The 24,075-nt window shown below is 41.4% G+C and overlaps 2 protein-coding genes across 2 annotated transcripts; both read right to left on the minus strand.

Moving 5' to 3' along the window:
* Positions 1 to 552: 552 nt before the first annotated feature.
* Positions 553 to 22,995, minus strand: LOC112242511 (sialoadhesin). The gene is made up of 11 exons (XM_042316547.1): positions 22,965 to 22,995; positions 6,921 to 6,998; positions 6,511 to 6,828; positions 6,184 to 6,393; positions 5,669 to 6,001; positions 5,320 to 5,574; positions 4,639 to 4,902; positions 4,317 to 4,407; positions 4,089 to 4,143; positions 3,758 to 3,993; positions 553 to 705 (listed from the first exon to the last, which is right to left on the minus strand). Exons 2-11 carry the CDS (start codon positions 6,973 to 6,975, stop codon positions 624 to 626), a joined length of 1,899 nt encoding a protein of 632 aa, XP_042172481.1. The 5' UTR covers positions 6,976 to 6,998; positions 22,965 to 22,995; the 3' UTR covers positions 553 to 623.
* Positions 19,272 to 20,596, minus strand: LOC121845353 (circumsporozoite protein-like). The gene is made up of 2 exons (XM_042316549.1): positions 20,168 to 20,596; positions 19,272 to 19,966 (listed from the first exon to the last, which is right to left on the minus strand). Coding segments are annotated over exons 1-2 (477 nt in total). The 5' UTR covers positions 20,169 to 20,596; the 3' UTR covers positions 19,272 to 19,490.
* Positions 22,996 to 24,075: the final 1,080 nt, after the last annotated feature.

The raw sequence follows: 24,075 nt of genomic DNA on the forward strand, positions 1-24,075 counted from the left end.
ATAAAATACAACTGTACCTTGAGGTTGTCTACTTCAGAAATATAACATACAAACATATATAGTTATATAAAATACAACTGGACCTTGAGGTTGCCTACTTCAGAAATATAACATACAATCATATATAGTTATATAAAATACAACTGGACCTTGAGGTTGCCTTCTTCAGAAATATAACATACAAACATATATAGTTATATAAAATACAACTGGACCTTGAGGTTGCCTACTTCAGAAATATAACATACAAACATATATAGTTATATAAAATACAACTTATGTTCAGGTCTTCTTGGTTCTGGGTTTGTTGTGTTCAGGTCTTCTTGGTTCTGGGTTTGTTATGTTCATGTCTTCTTGGTTCTGGGTTTGTTGTGTTCATGTCTTCTTGGTTCTGGGTTTGTTGTGTTCAGGTCTTCTTGGTTCTGGGTTTGTTATGTTCAAGTCTTCTTGGTTCTGGGTTTATTATGTTCAGGTCTTCTTGGTTCTGGGTTTGTTGTGTTCAGGTCTTCTTGGTTCTGGGTTTGTTATGTTCATGTCTTCTTGGTTCTGGGTTTGTTGTGTTCATGTCTTCTTGGTTCTGGGTTTGTTGTGTTCAGGTCTTCTTGGTTCTGGGTTTGTTATGTTCAAGTCTTCTTGGTTCTGGGTTTATTGACTGTACTGTAGATCTCAGAGGCATCCACCTCAGCTGCTTGTGCTGCTGCTGGTCTGAGGAGAGAGAAACAGAAATGAAACAAAGGAACCCTAAAAACCAAAAAACCAAACCAAAAAAATCACTCTCGGAGAATGACTGGTAAGTAGTCGCTCATAGACATGTAAGTCAGGTCGGGGGCATAGCTGCTAGCTGACATTTCTATTGCAGTAACATTGAAGGGGTCTGGTTAATATTACTTACACGGAACCCAAACCAGCTTTGCGCCATCGTGCGCTCTCGTGCATACATTTATTTTGATGACCCCCCCACACCAAACGCGATCACGACACGCAGGTTAAAATATCAAAACAAACTCTGAACAAATGACATTAATTTGGGGACAGGTCGAAAAGCATTAAACTTGGATGGCAATTTAGCTAGTTAGCTTGCACTTGCTAGCTAATTTGTCCTATTTAGCTAGCTTGCTGTTGCTAGCTAATTTGTCCTGGGATATAAACATTGTGTTGTTATTTTTCCTGAAATGCACAAGGTCCTCTACTCCGACAATTAATCCACACATAAACGGCCAACTGAATCGTTTCTAGTCATCTCTCCTCCTTCCAGGGTTTTTCATCTTTGAACTTAAATGGTGATTGCATCTAAACTTTCATATTATTGAAAGTGTAACCGGCAAAACAGTTAGTCTTTCAATCAATTTTGTATTGAGGTATAACCAATGAGATGGCATGTGGGTACCTGCTTCTATAAACCAATGAGGAGATGTGAGAGGCAGGACTTTCAGTGCGATCTGCGTCAGAAATAGAAAGGACTTCTATTTTAGCCCTTGGCATGGCAGACGCTCCTTGGCGCGGGGGAGCAGTGTGGGAGCAGTGTGGGTGCTATAATTTAATAACATGGATTTCTAAATGTATTTTGTGACGCTCGCACACACACGATATATTCCCTATATAGCTATATATATATAAAGATATGTTTCAATACAATATGAACACCTCCACAGGGATCTTCCCTGTAGTTCTACATTATAATACTATCAACATGCAAACAATACAGTGCTTGAAATGTCATATGTCTTTGTTTCTTCTCTGATTAGTGTGTCAGTGTGAATCATTTACCATATTTCCTCCCTTTCAGGTGTATAACATTACAACTGTATTGCTAATAGGTTATGTGATGGTAGATGGACTGAGGTGAAATAATCCTCAGCAGCCAAGGTGATAATGGACTGAGGTAAGATAACCCTCAGCAGCCAAGGTGATAATGGACTGAGGTGAAATAACCCTCAGCAGCCAAGGTGATAATGGACTGAGGTGAGATAACCCACAGCAGCCAAGGTGATAATGGACTGAGGTGAGATAACCCTCAGCAGCCAAGGTGATAATGGACTGAGGTGAGATAACCTCCAGCAGCCAAGGTGATAATGGACTGAGGTGAGATAACCTCCAGCAGCCAAGGTGATAATGGACTGAGGTGAAATAACCCTCAGCAGCCAAGGTGATAATGGACTGAGGTGAAATAACCCTCAGCAGCCAAGGTGAATGGACTGAGGTGAGATAACCCTCAGCAGCCAAGGTGATAATGGACTGAGGTGAGATAACCTCCAGCAGCCAAGGTGATAATGGACTGAGGTGAAATAACCCTCAGCAGCCAAGGTGATAATGGACTGAGGTGAGATAACCCTCAGCAGCCAAGGTGATAATGGACTGAGGTGAGATAACCTCCAGCAGCCAAGGTGATAATGGACTGAGGTGAAATAATCCTCAGTAGCCAAGGTGATAATGGACTTAGGTGAGATAACCTCCAGCAGCCAAGGTGATAATGGACTGAGGTGAGATAAATCTCAGCAGCCAAGGTGATAATGGACTGAGGTGAAATAATCCTCAGCAGTCAAGGTGATAATGGACTGAGGTGAAATAACCCTCAGCAGCCAAGGTGATAATGGACTGAGGTGAGATAACCCTCAGCAGCCAAGGTGATAATGGACTGAGGTGAAATAATCCTCAGTAGCCAAGGTGATAATGGACTGAGGTGAAATAACCCTCAGCAGCCAAGGTGATAATGGACTGAGGTGAAATAACCCTCAGCAGCCAAGGTGATAATGGACTGAGGTGAATAACCCCAGCAGCCAAGGTGATAATGGACTGAGGTGAAATAATCCTCAGCAGCCAAGGTGATAATGGACTGAGGTGAAATAACCCTCAGCAGCCAAGGTGATAATGGACTGAGGTGAAATAATCCTCAGCAGCCAAGGTGATAATGGACTGAGGTGAGATAACCCTCAGCAGCCAAGGTGATAATGGACTGAGGTGAAATAATCCTCAGCAGCCAAGGTGATAATGGACTGAGGTGAAATAATCCTCAGCAGCCAAGGTGATAATGGACTGAGGTGAGATAACCCTCAGCAGCCAAGGTGATAATGGACTGAGGTGAAATAATCCTCAGCAGCCAAGGTGATAATGGACTGAGGTGAAATAATCCTCAGCAGCCAAGGTGATAATGGACTGAGGTGAAATAATCCTCAGCAGCCAAGGTGATAATGGACTGAGGTGAGATTACCCTCAGCAGCCAAGGTAATAATGGACTGAGGTGAGATAACCCTCAGCAGCCAAGGTGATAATGGACTGAGGTGAGATAACCCTCAGCAGCCAAGGTGATAATGGACTGAGGTGAAATAACCCTCAGCAGCCAAGGTGATAATGGACTGAGGTGAAATAACCCTCAGCAGCCAAGGTGATAATGGACTGAGGTGAAATAACCCTCAGCAGCCAAGGTGATAATGGACTGAGGTGAAATAACCCTCAGCAGCCAAGGTGATAATGGACTGAGGTGAAATAACCCTCAGCAGCCAAGGTGATAATGGACTGAGGTGAAATAACCCTCAGCAGCCAAGGTGATAACGGCTGGGGTCATTTTTGCTTGTTTTTTTCTGTTTTCCAAATACCATTTAAAAGTGTTTTAATTGTGTAGAAATGCAGTAAATGAGATTCAACTTTCCACCCCCCCATCCAGATTAGGTTGTAAACAAGCAAACTTCTCCTTTAATGCTGTGTGTTCCCAATGTTCTAGTATTGACTCTATGTTGCTGTAATGGCAGAATATGCTCACTGGGTGGCAGAACTGGGGAGGTTGAATTTCACAGCAGCGTATTGGACATCTTGGTCCTGTTTCTGTGGTTGATGCAGCTGGACGGTGGAGTACAGAGGCACTTCCTGGTTTTTGGAGTGAGAGAAGTGGACGCTGGCGTAGTGAACATCATCCTGGTCGTCTGTGGACTCTGTCTGTGCTGCAGTAGGGGTCATGTCCATGTTTGAGATGTTGTCATACACTGGACTAGAGTCTCCCTGATGGAGAGAGAGGACAGACAACATGAGGAGTGGAAATGTTCCACAAAGAATACACAGTCATCACAGTCACCTTCTGATTCCAACAGACTCACCTGTCCATCATCTGCTGTGTCTCTTGTGTTGGAGGTGGATGTGGAGTTCTTCTTCCTGTTTTGTACATGAATGAATGTATGAAGATATCAATCAATCAATTAATAAATTAAGTTACTTTTATTTATTTTTATTGAACCGTTATTTAACTAGGCAAGTCAGTTAAGAACAAATTCAAATTTACAATGACTAAAGTGAAATTATATAAAAATATATGCAATATCACTCACCTGAACCACATGAGTCCAGAGAGACAGAGGATGAGAACCAGAACAACAACAATGATTCCTACAGCTGCAGTCTGAACTGATATTTGTTTCCCTATAATAAAATATGGATGATATGAGGACATGGCATGTTCTTATAATCTAAAATCTAACACATTATAGAATATCAACACAATACGTGTTAATACTTTGGGATCTTATAAAACTTGTGACATCATAAGCCAACACATAATTATAAACCAAAGTGTAATCAGTCAAAACACAATGATTAAGATCAGCTTGAAACCTGTCAATTTGTATTGAAGTATTGAAGATGTAACTTTACCTGCTACAATGATCATCAGAGCTGTAGAGTTCATAGATCCTCTTCCATTCTGGGCCTCACAGTAATATTCTCCTCTGTCCTCAGAGATGATGTTAGTGATGCTGTAACTCTGTCCTGATGCTTTTGGTGAGGTTACGTTCTTCTTGTACCAGGTGTATTTGTCCACAGGTGGGTTGGCATCACTGCTGCAGGTCAGAGTCACTGAACTGCCCTCCACTATTTCACCAGAGGGACTGACTGACACTGAGGTGTTCTTTGGGCCATCTGGTGTTGAAGATGACTGAACAAATAAGAACTCATATACCATGTAAGGAAGCAAGAGATTATGTAAATTAGTATAGATTAGTATATTACACTGACATGTAGAACCATGTAAGGAAGCAAGAGATTATGTAAATTAGTATAGATTAGTATATTACACTGACATGTAGAACCATGTATTACAGAGATGATGTACATTAGTAGAGATTAGTATATTACACTGACATGTAGAACCATGTATTGCAGAGATGATGTAAATTAGTAGAGATTAGTATATTACACTGACATGTAGAACCATGTATTGCAGAGATGATGTAAATTAGTAGAGATTAGTATATTACACTGACATGTAGAACCACGTATTGCAGAGATGATATCAATGACTTTCACTGTAGATATATCAACACCCCATGTACTCACATCTGACAGTGAGAGTCTCTTCTGGAGAGAGGATTCTCTCTAAGCCTTCTACAGCACAGGAGTAGTTCCCTGCATCCTCACTGCTGACTGGGTCTAGGATCAGGCTGTTATAACTGGTGATTGTGTTGGTTAGACGTTGTCCGTTCTTGTACCAGATGTAGGTGGGGTTGAGACCGACTGTACATTGGGTTCTACATCTCAGTGTGACTCTCTCCCCCTCTGACACAGACGTAGGATCCATCTCCAACAGGATATCTAAGAGGAAACATCAGTCATATTTGACTCCAGACAGGCTTGTCATGTGATTAGACTTGTCCTATTACAGTAATAACTGTAGGTGTAGTATTACCTGTGACAGTCAACATCACACCAGGAAGACCAGAAAATCTCCCCTTATTTGTTGTTATTAATCTGAATTTGTATTCAGCCGAGTCCTTCTCTGTCAGGTGTGTTATTGTCATGGTGTGGTGGTTCTCTGTGTTCCTATTGTACTCCACATGACCTGCAGACTCTGGATATGACCTGACATCTACAGGGTGTTTCTGTGTAAACCAGAATGAACCTTGTTCTATATAACTAGTGGGATGAGTGTAAGAGCAGGATATGTCCACTGTGGAGCCCTTCAAGACACAGATTCTCCTCTTGGTGTAAGTCACCCTCCAGCAGTTGTGACCCTGAACACCTGAAACATAAAGAGGCTCTCTGTTAATAACTTTAACTTTTCATGTCTTGTTTCTTTTGGTGCAAAGTAAAGAAGTAAACTGTTCATTTCAAGTCATTTCAGTATGAATCATAGCCATTTGAGCTGTTGGTATTGCTAGAGTGAAACACTGTGTTTGAATCAACACTTTTTTCCCCACTTACACACTGCAGGAGAGGGGAGATCCTCATGGCCTTTTACAGCACAGGAGTAACTATCGTCATAGTTACTGGAGACTGAGTATTTGTACTGGGGGGAGGTGCTCTCATCTAGATGTTGTCCGTTCTTGTACCAGATGTATGTGGGGTTACCAGTCAGAGTACAGGTGGTGCTACAGGTCAGTGTGTTGTCATATATCCTCTCCACCTTTAGATCTGAAGGGAGAGGTTATGAAACAATAATGGAGGAAGTCTGTCAGTCACCACCATGTCACTGTTCTCATAGAACATGTAATAAATAACTTGACTTGTACTGTAATATTTATACAGTACCTGTGAGACTGAGAGTGAATCCATATGAATGTTTCCATTCTGAATACTGGTTTGTTTTATAGAAGAATTGATATGTTGTTATGTCACTCTGTCTCAGGTCTGTGATTCTCAGGATACAGTCCTTCTCTGTAGTTCCACTGTACTCCACACGCCCATCATACTTAGGGTCCCATCTCAGATCATACAGCTTACCATTCAACTGTGTGCTATACCAGACTATCTCTGTGACTTGGGTCACACTGGGAACAGGACAGCGAATGTCCACTGAACTCCCCTTTAAGGCACAGACACTCCTCACAGTATTTTGTCCCAGAACACCTGAAACACAGTGTCACAGGACTCAACCTTGAAAGAACTTAATTTGTGACGTCATAAACAGGGAAACTAAAACATTATGAATGATAACATACCTGCTACAGACCAGAGAAAGACCACCAACACACTTCCTGCTGTTCTCAAGGCCATTGTTGCATCTCCCACCCTGCAGTCTTAGAAACATAAACAACAACTCACTCTATAGCTGGTGAATAACTCCACCTGATACATTGAAGTATAAACTGTAAATGGGGTACAGGACCTCATTACTGAAGATGAACCAAGCTCATATTGTATTGTGTTGTATTGTGCTATATGGTTCTCTATGTGAATACTGTCTGTCTGTAAGTCTATTGCACTATGTATGTAATGTGTGTGATGTGTTGCACGTCTGTCTATTTAAGATGACATGATGTATGATGCAAAAAAATATTTCTTTATGGATATCATCATTATCATAAACAACATCACCATCATCATCAGTATCGTCATCGTCATCACCATCATCACCATCATTATAAACAACAACAACAGATATTTCTACATTGATTCTACCATGACACACACACACACACAAACACACACACACCATCTGTAGTGAAGACCCATAAGGCCCATGGAGTCTGTATCAAAGTCTAGAGAGCTGGTTGTTATGGATGTAGAAAAGTTAAAACACACATCCTACACAGTAGAGATGTCAACTCTACTCCCTATTAGTCTGGTCCTGAAGGGCCCTCAGATAAATTAACTGTGTCAATCACACCCACACACACAGGCCAGCACAATCACACACACACACACACACACACACACACACACACACACACACACACACACACACACACACACACACGTACACTGAGCAGGGATTCAGTTGTTTACATGTCTTTTTTACCCTGGTTAATCATCTTATCACTATTTAGATCAACACTCCTACACTGAGACACTTTATGAATACTGACCCTGATGTAACAACCAAAACACAGCTCATAACAACAAGTAAAATGATACATTACCCTCAATAATATGACTTGACTAAAAACAGATAACCAGAAACTATATTTCCAGATATTGTCAAGAGGACTTACAGAGTGAAGTGAAGGGGAGAGGTCTTGTACAGTGAGTCAACTGACTGGTAGTGTGTGGCAACTGTTACTAAGTGTCATTTATGTGGTTGACACATATTTAAAGTAGTCAGGACAAAAGTAGCTGAAAAAGAGGAAGAAAAGGACAGTTCTAAGAAGGGAGATTACTGTATTCAAATGGGCCCTACATTTCTAAAATGGACAAAATGTCCCCCATATCCACTTTTATTTAGATACAGAACCATGTTAAAACCTCTTGAGGATTGGGCTGAATACTGCCCCCTTTGGAGGAAGTGCGTGCCCATAGTAAACAGAAAGAATTTTTGTCCAAAATTTCTAATATATGCATATAATAATTATTATTGAATAGAAAACACTCTAAAGTTTCTAAAACCGTTTAAATTATGTCTGTATGTAAAGCAGAACTCTCAGGGCAGCCATTCTCCCAAACTCTCTCTTGGCAACAGAGAAGTTGGGACACCTTTGACGTCATCGCCCCCACCCTTCCCAACCAGCTACGGATCCAGGAACAGTTTCTATGTGTTCAGCGCGATGTCTGCTTTCAAATGGGGCGTTCATTGTGAGAATCTCGCGCACCCTCGTCCTTTGGCGGGCTAAAACGTTCGGGTCACGCGAAAATACATGCACTCTATTGCGCTCGTCTGAATTGGAGCTCTCTCTTTTTCCATGAAACACCAATTGATGTCGGTTTGTCTGTTCTCGCTGATTATTGTTTTACACGTTTAAAAGATCCTAAAGCTTAATTCTGCACTTAGTTTGACCAGTTTAGTCGACATATAATATGTAATTTTGAAGTTTTGATGCGCAAGAGTGCGGGACCAGAAGTCTTTTTGGGTGCATTTCAGCTGAAGCTGTTAGCATATGCTAATACAGAGACACACAACTTGAAACCAAACGATGTATTGGGTAAATATAACTCCTTCCTCGTCTTCTGATCGAAGAACATCAAAGGTAAGGGAATATTTATGTGGTTAATTTTGGGTTTCTGTGCTCTCCAAACGTAGAGGAGACATACTGCTAATATCTGAGCGCCGCCTCATATTATAGCCTAGTGAACGAATTCTGTAACGTTAAAAATAAATGTAACACAGCAGTTGCATTAAGAAGAAGTGTATCTTTGTAACTATATGTAGAACATGTATATTTAGTCATGTGTATTGCTTGTTATCTGACGTTATCTGTTGGAGCTATATCATTTCTCCGGACATTTGAGTAGCATTTTTGAAAATGTCGTCATTGTAAACAGAGATTTATGGATATAAATGGCATATTATTGAAAAAAAACATAAATGTACTGTGTAACATGTCCTATTACTGTCATCTGATGAAGATTTTCAAAAGGTTAGTGAATGATTTATTTTTTAATCCTGCTTTTATAATTTTATATTTTCTGGGACAAAATGGCTGCCTCTTGTCTTTGTTTCGGTGGTGGTCTAATATAAATGTGTGGTGTGTTTTCGCCGTAAAACATTTTAGAAATCTGACTTGCTGGGTAGATGAACAAGGTGTTTATCTTTCATTTGAGCTATTGGACTTGTTAATGTGTGGAGGTTAAATATTTCTAAGAATTTTTTGCATTTTGCGTTATGGTAATGAGCTTGAGCCTGTAGTCACGATCCCGGATCCGGGATGGGTAGCATCAAGAGGTTTTAACAATATGTTGACTATTCTATTTTGAATGTTTATAATATCTTAGAATGTGTTGCCTTGTCCCTCTGAGTTCTACATGGAACAGGTCAAAGTTCCATTTACATTTGGTCAGTTCCATGATGTCATTCATTCTATTCTACAAACACATTCAATTTACTCTCCTCATCAGCTGTATCAAAGTGGTACTGAATGTTCCAGTGTTCTATACTAGAGTTCTCCCTACTGGCATCACAACATTACTGCACCATCCTAATAATAATGACCTTAATACTGTTGGGCTAATATCAACATTACAAACTGACAATACATCAGATAGAATGGAGAAACACAACACCGACTACTTGATAAAGTCACATTTAAACACAAAAACACTGATGTCTGTAGTACAACATGCCTCTATCATATTATGTTACACTGTTTGACCCTTGTGTACAGTACTGGTAGTAGCATTAGTTAGCAGAGACATCAGTATCATCATCACCATAGTCTGCTGTGTTGACTGCTGCTGTCCATATACTGTATAGTCTAATGTAGCCTGTTATCCATATATAGTCTAATGTAGCCTGTTATACATATATAGTCTAATGTAGCCTGTTATACATATATAGTCTAATGTAGCCTGATATCCATATATAGTCTAATGTAGCCTGTTATCCATCAATAGTCTAATGTAGCCTGTTATCCATATATAGTCTAATGTAGCCTGTTATCCATATATAGTCTAATGTAGCCTGTTATTATCTAATAGCCTGTTATCCATCAGGTATAGTCTAATGTAGCCTGTTATCCATATATAGTCTAATGTAGCCTGTTATCCATATATAGTCTAATGTAGCCTGTTATCCATATATAGTCTAATGTAGCCTGTTATCATATATATTCTAATGTAGCCTGTTCTCCATATATAGTCTAATGTAGCCTGTTATACATATATAGTCTAATGTAGCCTGATATCCATATATAGTCTAATGTAGCCTGTTATCCATCAATAGTCTAATGTAGCCTGTTATCCATCAATAGTCTAATGTAGCCTGTTATACATATATAGTCTAATGTAGCCTGTTATCCATATATAGTCTAATGTAGCCTGTTATCCATATATGAGCTAGACTTGTTAATGTGTGGAGGTTAAATATTTTTAAGTCTAATGTAGCCTGTTATCATATATATATAGTCTAATGTAGCCTGTTATCCATATATAGTCTAATGTAGCCTGTTATCCATATATAGTCTAATGTAGCCTGTTATCCATCAATAGTCTAATGTAGCCTGTTATCCATATATAGTCTAATGTAGCCTGTTATCCATATATAGTCTAATGTAGCCTGTTATCCATATATAGTCTAATGTAGCCTGATATCCCATGTATAGTCTAATGTAGCCTGTTATCCATATATAGTCTAATGTAGCCTGATATCCATATATAGTCTAATGTAGCCTGTTATCCATATATAGTCTAATGTAGCCTGATATCCATATATAGTCTAATGTAGCCTGTTATCCATATATAGTCTAATGTAGCCTGTTATCCATATATAGTCTAATGTAGCCTGTTATCCATATATAGTCTAATGTAGCCTGTTATCCATATATAGTCTAATGTAGCCTGTTATCCATATATAGTCTAATGTAGCCTGTTATCCATATCCATATATAGTCTAATGTAGCCTGTTATCCATATATAGTCTAATGTAGCCTGTTATCCATATATAGTCTAATGTAGCCTGTTATCCATATATAGTCTAATGTAGCCTGTTATCCATATATAGTCTAATGTAGCCTGTTATCCATATATAGTCTAATGTAGCCTGATATCCATATATAGTCTAATGTAGCCTGATATCCATATATAGTCTAATGTAGCCTGTTATCCATATATAGTCTAATGTAGCCTGATATCCATATATAGTCTAATGTAGCCTGTTATCCATATATAGTCTAATGTAGCCTGTTATCCATCAATAGTCTAATGTAGCCTGTTATCCATCATATATAGTCTAATGTAGCCTGTTATCCATATATAGTCTAATGTAGCCTGTTATCCATATATAGTCTAATGTAGCCTGTTATCCATATATAGTCTAATGTAGCCTGTTATCCATATATAGTCTAATGTATCCAGTTATCCATATATAGTCTAATGTAGCCTGTTATCCATATATAGTCTAATGTAGCCTGTTCTCCATATATAGTCTAATGTAGCCTGTTATCTATACATATTCTAATGTAGCCTGTTATCCATATATAGTCTAATGTAGCCTGTTATCCATATATAGTCTAATGTAGCCTGTTATCCATATATAGTCTAATGTAGCCTGTTATCCATATATAGTCTAATGTAGCCTGTTCTCCATATATAGTTTAATGTTGTGGTGAAATCCTGCACAGAGCCTTCACCGTGCGCTGCCACTTTGAGAGCACATCTGGCTCTCTGTGTGGAGCTGTTGGTTGGTGCACAGTGTGTGCAACTCTGTAGAAGTTCTGTTTATTTTCAGCGTGCTTAGTTGTAAGTGTTAAGTTGATCGCCGGTGTTACCTCTCTAGGTTGTGGTTTTAAAATAATTATTTTTCCAGACGTTGAAGTTAGTTTCACTTTAGGTTCTGAATGAAAGATGAAAAGAGGTGATTTATAGATGTCTGTGTTTGGGCCAAATGAAAGCTGGTCCAGACCGGGCAAAATCTCAAACAAACACAGACGACTTTGATTGGTTCAGATTTGGTCCAGACCAGACCCAAAACCAACGTTCGTGAACGTGGAAATCAGGGCCGGTCCAGAATGCAAAAAAAACAAAAACATCCAGAAAGTGTCAGTGTTGGACGTTGCTTACTGAGGTAAAGCCTACAGTGTTGTCTGAAATGTAATTTTAGGAATGCCCATCTATGCACATATATTTCCAAGATGGCGTAGCAGTAAGTCGTCCTGTCGTGTCGTGTCCCTTGTGTATATCGTTTCTTTTTCGTTTTTTACATATTTTTCTTCGCATGTCTCTTTAAAAACATTTTGCTAAACCTAAGCTTCAAATACTCTCCTGCAACCCGCCTCACCCAATGTAGCTATTTTTCCCAAAGTATTTATATTTACTTCGGAAAACGGAACCCCTCAACTGAAGCTAGCCAGCTAACCACCAGCTATGCTAGCGGTCTTCAGCTAACCGGTCATCAGCTAACCTTTAGCTCGGAAAGCTCTCGCCAGTTCGAACAACGCGACTCTAACCAGAGCATAACGGACCTATTTATTTTTCATCCCCGGATTCCCACCGCAAACAGAACATTTTTCAGCTGGATCTTCACAACTAGCTATCTAGCTAAACCGCAACCCCGGATGATTACTCCTGGCTAGCGTTTCCACCCACTTAGCTTGAAGCTAGCCCGGCCAGCGCACCTGTGCTACCACCGTAGCATACTCCTGGGCTACAATACCCGGGCCCACGACCGGTCTATCGATGTCACCGCATGAAGAGGAATAAACAGACTCACCCCATCGCGACGTCCCCCAAAGGCTAACTCTCTAGCCCTCGCTAACTCCCTGCTTGCTAATTCGGCCTGCTAACTGCTACCTTGTTTAGCCCGGGCCTACAAACGGGCCTGCTAACCGTCTGAATCGCAGCGTCCCAAACACTCACTGTACCCATATTTACTTTCTATCTCTTTTTGATTTTTAATTTGTTTATACCTTCCGGAAACCTGCCTCACCCAATGTGATACGGAATCGCTATTATTTTTAATTTTTAGAACACACTCAAGAACCTCCAGAAGCTAACCAGCTAACTAGCTACAAGCTATTTAGTCATTGTTAGTTTTTTAACCTGGATAACACTCGCCAGTCCAGCTTCCCTGCCCCATCCACCGCTGCCCCCTGGACACTGATCTCTTGGCTACATAGCTGATGCACGCTGGACTGTCCATTAATCACGGTACTCCATTCTGCTTGTTTGTTTTATCTGTTGGCCCCGTTGCCTAGTCAACGCCATTTTACCTGCTGTTGTTGTGCTAGCTGATTAGCTGTTGTCTCACCTACTGTTTTAGCTAGCTTTCCCAATTCAACACCTGTGATTACTGTATGCCTCGCTGTATGTCTCTCTCAAATGTCAATATGCCTTGTATACTGTTGTTCAGGTTAGTTATCATTGTTTTAGTTCACAATGGAGCCCCTAGTTCCACTCTTCATACCCCTGATAACTCCTTTGTCCCACCTCCCACACATGCGGTGACCTCACCCATTACAACCAGCATGTCCAGAGATACAACCTCTCTCATCATCACCCAGTGCCTGGGCTTACCTCCGCTGTACCCGCACCCCACCATACCCCTGTCTGCGCATTATGCCCTGAATATATTCTACCATGCCCAGAAACCTGCTCCTCTTATTCTCTGTCCCCAACGCTCTAGGCGACCAGTTTTGATAGCCTTTAGCCGCACCCTCATACTACTCCTTCTCTGTTCCGCGGGTGATGTGGAGGTAAACCCAGGCCCTGCATGTCCCCAGGCACCCTCATTTGTTGACTTCTGTGATCGAAAAAGCCTTGGTTTCATGCATGTCAACATCAGAAGCCTCCTCCCTAAGTTTGTTTTACTCACTGCTTTAGCACACTCTGCTAACCCTGATGTCCTTGCTGTGTCTGAATCCTGGCTCAGGAAGGCCACCAAAAATTCAGAGATTTCCATACCCAACTATAACATTTTCCGTCAAGATAGAACTGCCAAAGGGGGAGGAGTTGCAGTCTACTGCAGAGAGAGCCTGCAAAGTAATGTCATACTTTCCAGGTCCATACCCAAACAGTTCGAACTACTAATTTTGAAAATTACTCTCTCCAGAAATAAGTCTCTCACTGTTGCCGCCTGCTACCGACCCCCCTCAGCTCCCAGCTGTGCCCTGGACACCATTTCTGAATTGATCGCCCCCCATCTAGCTTCAGAGTTTGTTCTGTTAGGTGACCTAAACTGGGACATGCTTAACACCCCGCCAGTCCTACAATCTAATCTAGATGCCCTCAATCTCACACAAATCATCAAGGAACCCACCAGGTACAACCCTAACTCTGTAAACAAGGGCACCCTCATAGACATCATCCTGACCAACTGGCCCTCCAAATACACCTCCGCTGTCTTCAACCAGGATCTCAGCGATCACTGCCTCATTGCCTGTATCCGCTACGGAGCCGCAGTCAAACGACCACCCCTCATCACTGTCAAACGCTCCCTAAAACACTTCTGTGAGCAGGCCTTTCTAATCGACCTGGCCCGGGTATCCTGGAAGGACATTGACCTCATCCCGTCAGTTGAGGATGCCTGGTCATTCTTTAAAAGTAACTTCCTCACCATTTTAGATAAGCATGCTCCGTTCAAAAAATGCAGAACTAAGAACAGATACAGCCCTTGGTTCACCCCAGACCTGACTGCCCTCGACCAGCACAAAAACATCCTGTGGCGGACTGCAATAGCATCGAATAGTCCCCGTGATATGCAACTGTTCAGGGAAGTCCGGAACCAATACACGCAGTCAGTCAGGAAAGCTAAGGCCAGCTTCTTCAGGCAGAAGTTTGCATCCTGTAGCTCCAACTCCAAAAAGTTCTGGGACACTGTGAAGTCCATGGAGAACAAGAGCACCTCCTCCCAGCTGCCCACTGCACTGAGGCTAGGTAACACAGTCACCACCGATAAATCCATGATTATCGATAACTTCAATAAGCATTTCTCAACGGCTGGCCATGCCTTCCGCCTGGCTACTCCAACCTCGGCCAACAGCTCCGCCCCCCCGGCAGCTCCTCGCCCAAGCCTCTCCAGGTTCTCCTTTACCCAAATCCAGATAGCAGATGTTCTGAAAGAGCTGCAAAACCTGGACCCGTACAAATCAGCTGGGCTTGACAATCTGGACCCTCTATTTCTGAAACTATCCGCCGCCATTGTCGCAACCCCTATTACCAGCCTGTTCAACCTCTCTTTCATATCGTCTGAGATCCCCGAGGATTGGAAAGCTGCCGCAGTCATCCCCCTCTTCAAAGGGGGAGACACCCTGGACCCAAACTGTTACAGACCTATATCCATCCTGCCCTGCCTATCTAAGGTCTTCGAAAGCCAAGCCAACAAACAGGTCACTGACCATCTCGAATCCCACCGTACCTTCTCCGCTGTGCAATCTGGTTTCCGAGCCGGTCACGGGTGCACCTCAGCCACACTCAAGGTACTAAACAATATCATAACCGCCATCGATAAAAGACAGTACTGTGCAGCCGTCTTCATCGACCTTGCCAAGGCCTTCGACTCTGTCAATCACCATATTCTTATCGGCAGACTCAGTAGCCTCGGTTTTTCGGATGACTGCCTTGCCTGGTTGACCAATTACTTTGCAGACAGAGTTCAGTGTGTCAAATCGGAGGGCATGCTGTCCGGTCCTCTGGCAGTTTTTCTTTATGGGGGTGCTCACACCAATTTCTACCGGGTACATGACCATCTGATCATTTTCACTCAGTGTTAATATCAAAATGATGTTGCCTACCTCCTCATGCCTTTTGCACACATTGTATATAGACTCCCCCTTTGTTTTCTACTGTGTTATTGACTTGTTAATTGTTTACTCCATGTGTAACTCTGTGTTGTCTGCTCACACTGCTATGCTTTATCTTGGCCAGGTCGCAGTTGCAAATGAGAACTTGTTCTCAACTACTAGCCTACCTGGTTAAATAAAGGTGAAATAAATAAAAATAAATAAAAAAGGTCTACCATTTGTAAAACACAAAAAAAAATGTCCAGTTCGGACCTGACCAAAAAAGATGTCCAAAAGATGTCGGCCTGTTCTTACGGGGGTGTTTTCTACCATGTCGACCTGTTCTTACGGGGGTGTTTTCTACAATGTCGACCTGTTCTTACGGGGGTGTTTTCTACCATGTCAGCCTGTTCTAACGGGGGTGTTTTCTACCATGTCGGCCTGTTCTTACGGGGGTGTTTTCTACCATGTCGGTCCACAATGGAATGTTATGAATGCCCATCCATTTGGTAGGTCCACCGTTTGTAAAACAGGCCGTTGTATCAACTTAATTAGTCCTGATTCATGTGACTAATCAATGTGGCTAATTAAGCTCTGAATATCAGCCACCCAACTTTATCAGGAGGAGTTATCCTGAGCCTATTTCCAATGTGTTTACACAGCTACAAATCCAGAAATATTCTATTTTCGCTATGATCAGCTTAGTAAAACAATTGAAGGATACAAACTTGAAACCACTGATCATGACAATTTAGCCAACGGGATGAATCTCCTGGACAGCAGTGACTAGCCTGGTTATCCAGTCCATATTGTCCATTTTACTTTGACCTGTCCTGTATTTAGAATATGTTGTTTGTTCAGTGTCAGCACATTTTTTATGTGATTTGTTTAGGCTATTTGATCGGAGAAAGCTGAAGTAAAACGTTTCCTGAAAAGGACACATACTCTTTCTTCCTTTTTCTTTTTTACAGAATGTTGGTGGAGCTCAGCAGTGATGCGTCTCTCCAACAGCACCCTGGAGAGGAGCGCTGCAGTGATGAGACTCTCCAACAGCACCCTGGAGAGGAGCGCTGCAGTGATGAGACTCTCCAACAGCACCCTGGAGAGGAGCTCAGCAGTGATGAGACTCTCCAACAGCACCCTGGAGAGGAGCGCTGCAGTGATGAGACTCTCCAACGGCACCCTGGAGAGGAGCGCTGCAGTGATGAGACTCTCCAACAGCACCCTGGAGAGGAGCGCTGCAGTGATGCGTCTCTCCAACAGCACCCTGGAGAGGAGCGCTGCAGTGATGCGTCTCTCCAACAGCACCCTGGAGAGGAGCACTGCAGTGATGAGACTCTCCAACAGCACCCTGGAGAGGAGCGCTGGGAACGGAAATGTTTTGCATCCCTGCCACTGACAAAGTGGTTACTGCTTATTATCACAGGGTGGAATCAGTGCTCACCTAAAACTGGTTGAAAGAAATTGTCATTGATTTTAGGCAGAATTATGTGAGGATTTCTGTGTTGTTGGAGGGGGGTCTTGGTCAGTTTAGCTCAGAAAATGCTGCCCTCGTCAATGTGCCACCATAGACCTAATCCTATGCAGGCCGGCCTTGTGTTTCATGTTAATACTACTCCTAAACACATCCCACCATCACTGTGTCTCATGTTAATACTACTCCTAAACACAACCCACCATCACTGTGTCTCATGTTAATACTACTCCTAAACACAACCCACCATCACTGTGTCTCATGTTAATACTACTCCTAAACACAACCCACCATCACTGTGTTTCATGTTAATACTACTCCTAAACACATCCCACCATCACTGTGTCTCATGTTAATACTACTCCTAAACACAACCCACCATCACTGTGTTTCATGTTAATACTACTCCTAAACACATCCCACCATCACTGTGTTAATACTACTCCTAAACACAACCCACCATCACTGTGTCTCATGTTAATACTACTCCTAAACACAACCCACCATCACTGTGTCTCATGTTAAACACAACCCACCAATACTACTCCTACACACAACCCACCATCACTGTGTCTCATGTTAATACTACTCCTAAACACAACCCACCATCACTGTGTCTCATGTTAATACTACTCCTAAACACAACCCACCATCACTGTGTCTCATGTTAATACTACTCCTAAACACAACCCACCATCACTGTGTCTTAGGTTAATACTACTCCTAAACACAACCCACCATCACTGTGTCTCAAGTTAATATTACTCCTAAAGCTCTTACGAAGCATACACCTAATCACTGTTACTCTCAATCTTACTTTAGGTCATTTTCAAACAAGTCTCCACAACAATCTATTGCTTTGAGAGTCCTTAAAATACCATGCAAAAATATTATATGTGTAACCCCATGTACAATACTGTATCAGATTACTAGGCAGAAATACATCTACAGAGTATACTGTACATAACAGAAAAACTAAACATACATTACAACAGCATCACCATGCACATAACAGGATACAGAAGTTCATGGAAACAAACAAATGATAAAATAAACATATTTTAAGATATCCTCAAGCATACTTACAGAGTGAAGGGGAGATGTGTTGTAAGTTAACTTACTGGAAGTCTATATAAATAGACACTGAGTGTGAGGTTTGAAGTCTGTGGTTGACACAACATTGAAGCAGTCAGGGACAATAGAGTTGAGTAGAGGGCGTACTTGCTTCAAAGCCTGTTTTAGCCTGGCTAAGCCATTGAATACACCATTTCAGTTGGTATAAAGACTGTTATTAAACTTATGGAAGTTGAAGATATTAACTACTATGGAAATAGCCCTCAATGGTGCTGCTCATTCTGTCACAGAAGACATCATGACAAAGATGTCAAGATGTACCTTCTATCCAACTCTATGTCAGGGACCAAGAAGCTTATGCAGAGAAGGCTTCCTTCAGCAGTCACACAGACAGTGTTCGAGAGCATCAAAACTGATGTATCATGGGTACATTGTGACTGACTGAATGATCTATAAATAATATTGAGTAGTTATTCATCATGCAAGGTGATTTGTAGATCTCGACTTGCCTATAAAGTCGGTTACAATGTCGAACACTCCCACATTTACAAAAATCCCATTCAAGTCACGGGATTGATATTAAGATTTCACAAATTAACATTCTCTCATGTTCAAATCATCTGGAAGTGACTTTGTTGAGCTTCACAACGCATTTAAAAAAACTTTTGATTGATTTTGAAATGATGTGCGAGAAATGCCTCTTATCAGTCACATGACGAATGGGATTTGTGCCACGAATGCTAAAACGTTAGCAAGTGGAAACAGTGTCAGGGGAAACTAAACCAAAGCAGGGACTGATGTCACACCATGTTCATAGACTGCTAAAAGGGAAGGGAAACCAATGTGTCATTTTGTAATTTGGGTGAAACTTCAAGATATTATAACAATATATTAGCAAGAGAATAGAGTGTAAGGACTAGCTTTGGTTTGGAGCCATAGCTCTTTAGTCCATGTTCTGTGGTGGTTCTCTTCAGTCCATGTTCTGTGGTGGTTCTCTTCAGTCCATGTTCTGTGGTGGTTCTCTTCAGTCCAGGTTCTGTGGTGGTTCTCTTCAGTCCAGGTTCTGTGGTGGTTCTCTTCAGTCCAGGTTCTGTGGTGGTTCTCTTCAGTCCAGGTTCTGTGGTGGTTCTCTTCAGTCCAGGTTCTGTGGTGGTTCTCTTCCCTCCAGGTTCTGTGGTGGTTCTCTTCCCTCCAGGTTCTGTGGTGGTTCTCTTCCCTCCAGGTTCTGTGGTGGTTCTCTTCCCTCCAGGTTCTGTGGTGGTTCTTTCCCTCCAGGTTCTGTGGTGGTTTTCTCCCCTGGATGGTCTGATATACGGAGTGCTGAGCGTCTCTCTGAAGAGATGTGAACGTGTCACTGTGGGGGATTTTCACACTCAGAGAGACAGCGACACAGGAAACACAGTATGAGCACTTTACACACTGCTCTATAGCATTCTCTCTCACTTCTACTTTTTGTGTTCATCTCTCTCCGTCTCACTCTCACCCACTCACACAAACAAACACAAATACTATATACAAAATAAACACATTAATAAATATGTTATAACATACTTACTGCCAGAGTGTCTGGTCCTTGTTTGTCAGTGGTGTGTGTGTCCCAGTTAGGTCAGGATGGACACTCTGTGGAGAGAGAGCTGTGTCAAGGTACAGGGAAAATAGTAGAAAGACTAAAGAAAAAGCAGTAACTTATCAACAGGAAGTGTGTTGATAGAATGACCATCTGTAGAGCATCTATCCAGACTATCCAAATAAAGTGTGACTAAAAAACAATATCACTGTAAATCCCTTTATCACTGGGTTTTCCCTCTAAGACACAGATGGAAGAAATCCTATTCTATACAGATATAAACACAAACCAAGACAAATGCCCAGAACAAAATGGAATTCAACAGTTTAGCTTTATTGAATGTAACTGTACCTGTGACAGACAGAGTGACTACAGGATCACCAGCATATTTCCGTACGGTCTGATCTATATCAGTCTGATCTATATCCTTCCAATTTAGCCCTGTGTCCTCTCTCTAATTCTCTCTTTCTTTCTCTCTCTCGGAGGACCTGAGCCCTAGGACCATGCCTCAGGACTACCTGACATGATGACTCCTTGCTGTCCCCAGTCCACCTGGCCGTGCTGCTGCTCCAGTTTCAACTGTTCTGCCTTATTATTATTTGACCATGCTGGTCATTTATGAACATTTGAACATCTTGGCCATGTTCTGTTATAATCTCCACCCGGCACAGCCAGAAGAGGACTGGCCACCCCACATAGCCTGGTTCCTCTCTAGGTTTCTTCCTAGGTTTTGGCCTTTCTAGGGAGTTTTTCCTAGCCACCGTGCTTCTACACCTGCATTGGTTGCTGTTTGGGGTTTTAGGCTGGGTTTCAAATCAAATCAAATTTTATTTGTCACATACACATTTGAGATATCAGCTGATGTACGAAGGGCTATATAAATCAATTTGATTTGATTTGATCTGTTATAAATCAAAAAAAACTTGTCATAGCTGTGTTGCTGTAAAGAATCAGGTCTCTGATTGTCAGAATGGGGCCATTCTTCTTGAGCAGCATAGGCACAGAACCTTTGTAGTGTTCAGAGTCACTATATAAAGTTTGGTAAACCAGAAAGTTGTTGTGACTGAATAACCTCTGTGATATTTGTAAGAGCAGGACAGCTCCACTGATATGACAGTTCAAGGGTGATGATACTCTGAGTGGTGTAGGGTCACAGTAACAGTAACACTAGCACGCAATCAAATGTTAGTGATATATTTACATCATTTCCCATCGATTCCCATTTAACTTTGTGGCTCTACTTGCTGAGTGTCAGTGTCATTGACAGTGTGTTGGCAGTAGACCTAAGTGTTACTCAGTGAGGTGTGAAAGACCACTATTCCAGAAAAGAAGAAGTTTAACAGTCTGATGTCACTGAACACACAGAATAACATTAAGATAACATTACTAAAACATTATGAATGAGACCATACCTGCCTTCAGACCAGAGAAAGACCCCAACACACTTCCTGCTGATCTAGGACCAGTTTATGGCCTTTTAGATCATTATTAAATGGAGGGCAGGTAGGACCTGATCCTACATCAGCACTCCTTCTCTGAGACAATTAATGAATACAGGCCCTGATGTAGTTGCCAAAACACAGGTCAAAAATGTAAGTAAAAGTAAAATTATACAGTACATCTGTATAAGTATATGATTTATGGTGACAACCAAAAAATAATAATAAACATCCTGATATTTAATGATCGCTGCTGCAACCTTCCTCACGATGCTGTCTGTGTGAGTGGACCAATTCAGTTTGTCTGTGATGTGTATGCCGAGGAACTTAAAACTTGCTACCCTCTCCACTACTGTAGTCGATGTGGAGGGGGGGGTGTTCCTCTGCTGTTTCCTGAAGTCCACAATCATCTCCTTAGTTTTGTTGACGTTGAAAGCCTAGTCAGGATTTAAGACAATCACATGCATCAACAGCATGTCAGAAAGGGATGTACTGGATGTGCTGCTAAAAGACTGCATAGCTATTTACATTTCTTCATTTGAGGCGTGGGCCTACATGTTTTAAAGGGGCTAAATGCAGCCCAATTTCAACATAGTCTTTTCTTTAAATACAGATCCACAACAAAGTGTTGACTGTTCTATATGGTTTCTTAATGTGTTGCCTACCCTCACAAGATGTGACCCATCCCCTCATCATCTCCATCACCCAACGTCAACAAAACTAAGGGATGATTGTGGACTTGGAGGGAAACAGGCTGGGTTTCTGTACAGCACTTTGAGATATCAGCTGATGTACGAAGGGCTATATAAATAAATTTGATTTGATTTGATCTGTTATAAATCTAAACTTGTACGTAGCTGAGTCGCTGTCTCTCAGGTCTCTGATTGTCAGAGTGGGGCCATTCTTCTTGTCGCAGCGGTACGTCACACGACCTTTGTAGTGTTCAGAGTCACTGTATAAAGTTTGGTAAACCAGAAAGTTGTTGTGACTGAATAACCTCTGTGATATTTGTAAGAGCAGGACAGCTCCACTGTTGACCCCTTCAAGGTTGAGATACTCTGAGTGGTGTATGTCACCTCCCAGTAACACTGCAACGCAATCACACATGATAGTGATTATACATTACAGACCCATTTTCTCACACTAACAGCGTTTGTCCACACTTTGTTGCCAGTACTCTACTTGCTGAGTGTGAATGAAAACCAGAGAAAGGACCAGGAAGTGTTACTCAGTGAGGTGTGAAAGACAACTATTCAGAAAAGAAGAACCCCCTAACAGACAATGTCACTGAACACACAGAATAACTTTAAGATAACATTACTAAAACATTATGAATGAAACCATACCTGCTACAGACCAGACAAAGACCCCCAACACACTTCCTGCTGATCTAGGACCAGTTTAGCCTTTTAGATCACTGACAATGGACACTGACTGATCCTACCAGCCACTTTAATAATGGGAATTGATGAAAATGATGTAAATATATCACTAGCCACTTTAAAAATGCTACCTTATATAATGTTAATTATACATTATTCATCTCATATGCATATGATTTACTGTACCTATATCATCAAAATAATAAACACTATATATATTTAATGTATCACTCAGCCACTTTAACTATGCCACTTTGTTTACATACTCATCTCATATGTATATAAAGAAGAAGTATCATTCTACTGATCTGCACATTGCTGAAAGTAGCCAGTCACTCATTTAAGACAATCACATGCATCAACAGCATGTCAGAAAGGGATGTACTGGATGTACTGCTAAAGACATAGTATTTACATTTTTGGAATTTGTTAGTTAGATTACTTGTTTTGGTTATTACTGCATTTCGGAACTAGAAGTCACTTTAAATACAGATCCACAACAAAGCATTAACATCTGCTAACCATGTGTATGTGACAAATAAAATTTGATTTGATTTGATTTGATCAAAGTGCTACTGAAGGTTCCAGTGTTATAGACTAGAGCTCCCCCTACTGGCATCTCAACATTACTCTAGCCTCCTTTAACACAATCATGTCCTCATCCACTTGGATCAATAACAGAATAACAAATTGGTAATAAGGTGCCTAAGGCTGAGATCCCGGTTCTCAACCTTTTTCCAAGAGTGCAAGTTCACACTTTCCGTCATGGATTTAAAAATATGGAATTGGTGTGAACATTGGAGTTTCCATATTTGTATGCTGAATCCATGCCAGAGGAACAGGCAAAGACCTTTGCCCTATACACAGTCTATGTTTTTGCCAGGGGTCATGGAAACGGGCGAGGGATTCACATTTGTGACTGACCGGCTCAAATCGGACTTATGTAGCATAACTTGAAATTGTGTACTTTACATTGGATAAAAGTAGAGACTCAAAGCTACAAAATGATATATCATACAGTACAGTTAAGGAACAATGGGAAAGTAATTTGGTCTTTGAATGTTTTGGTACTACT

Source organism: Oncorhynchus tshawytscha, unplaced genomic scaffold (genome assembly GCF_018296145.1).
Source record: "Oncorhynchus tshawytscha isolate Ot180627B unplaced genomic scaffold, Otsh_v2.0 Un_contig_6405_pilon_pilon, whole genome shotgun sequence".
Lineage (NCBI taxonomy): Eukaryota > Metazoa > Chordata > Actinopteri > Salmoniformes > Salmonidae > Oncorhynchus > Oncorhynchus tshawytscha.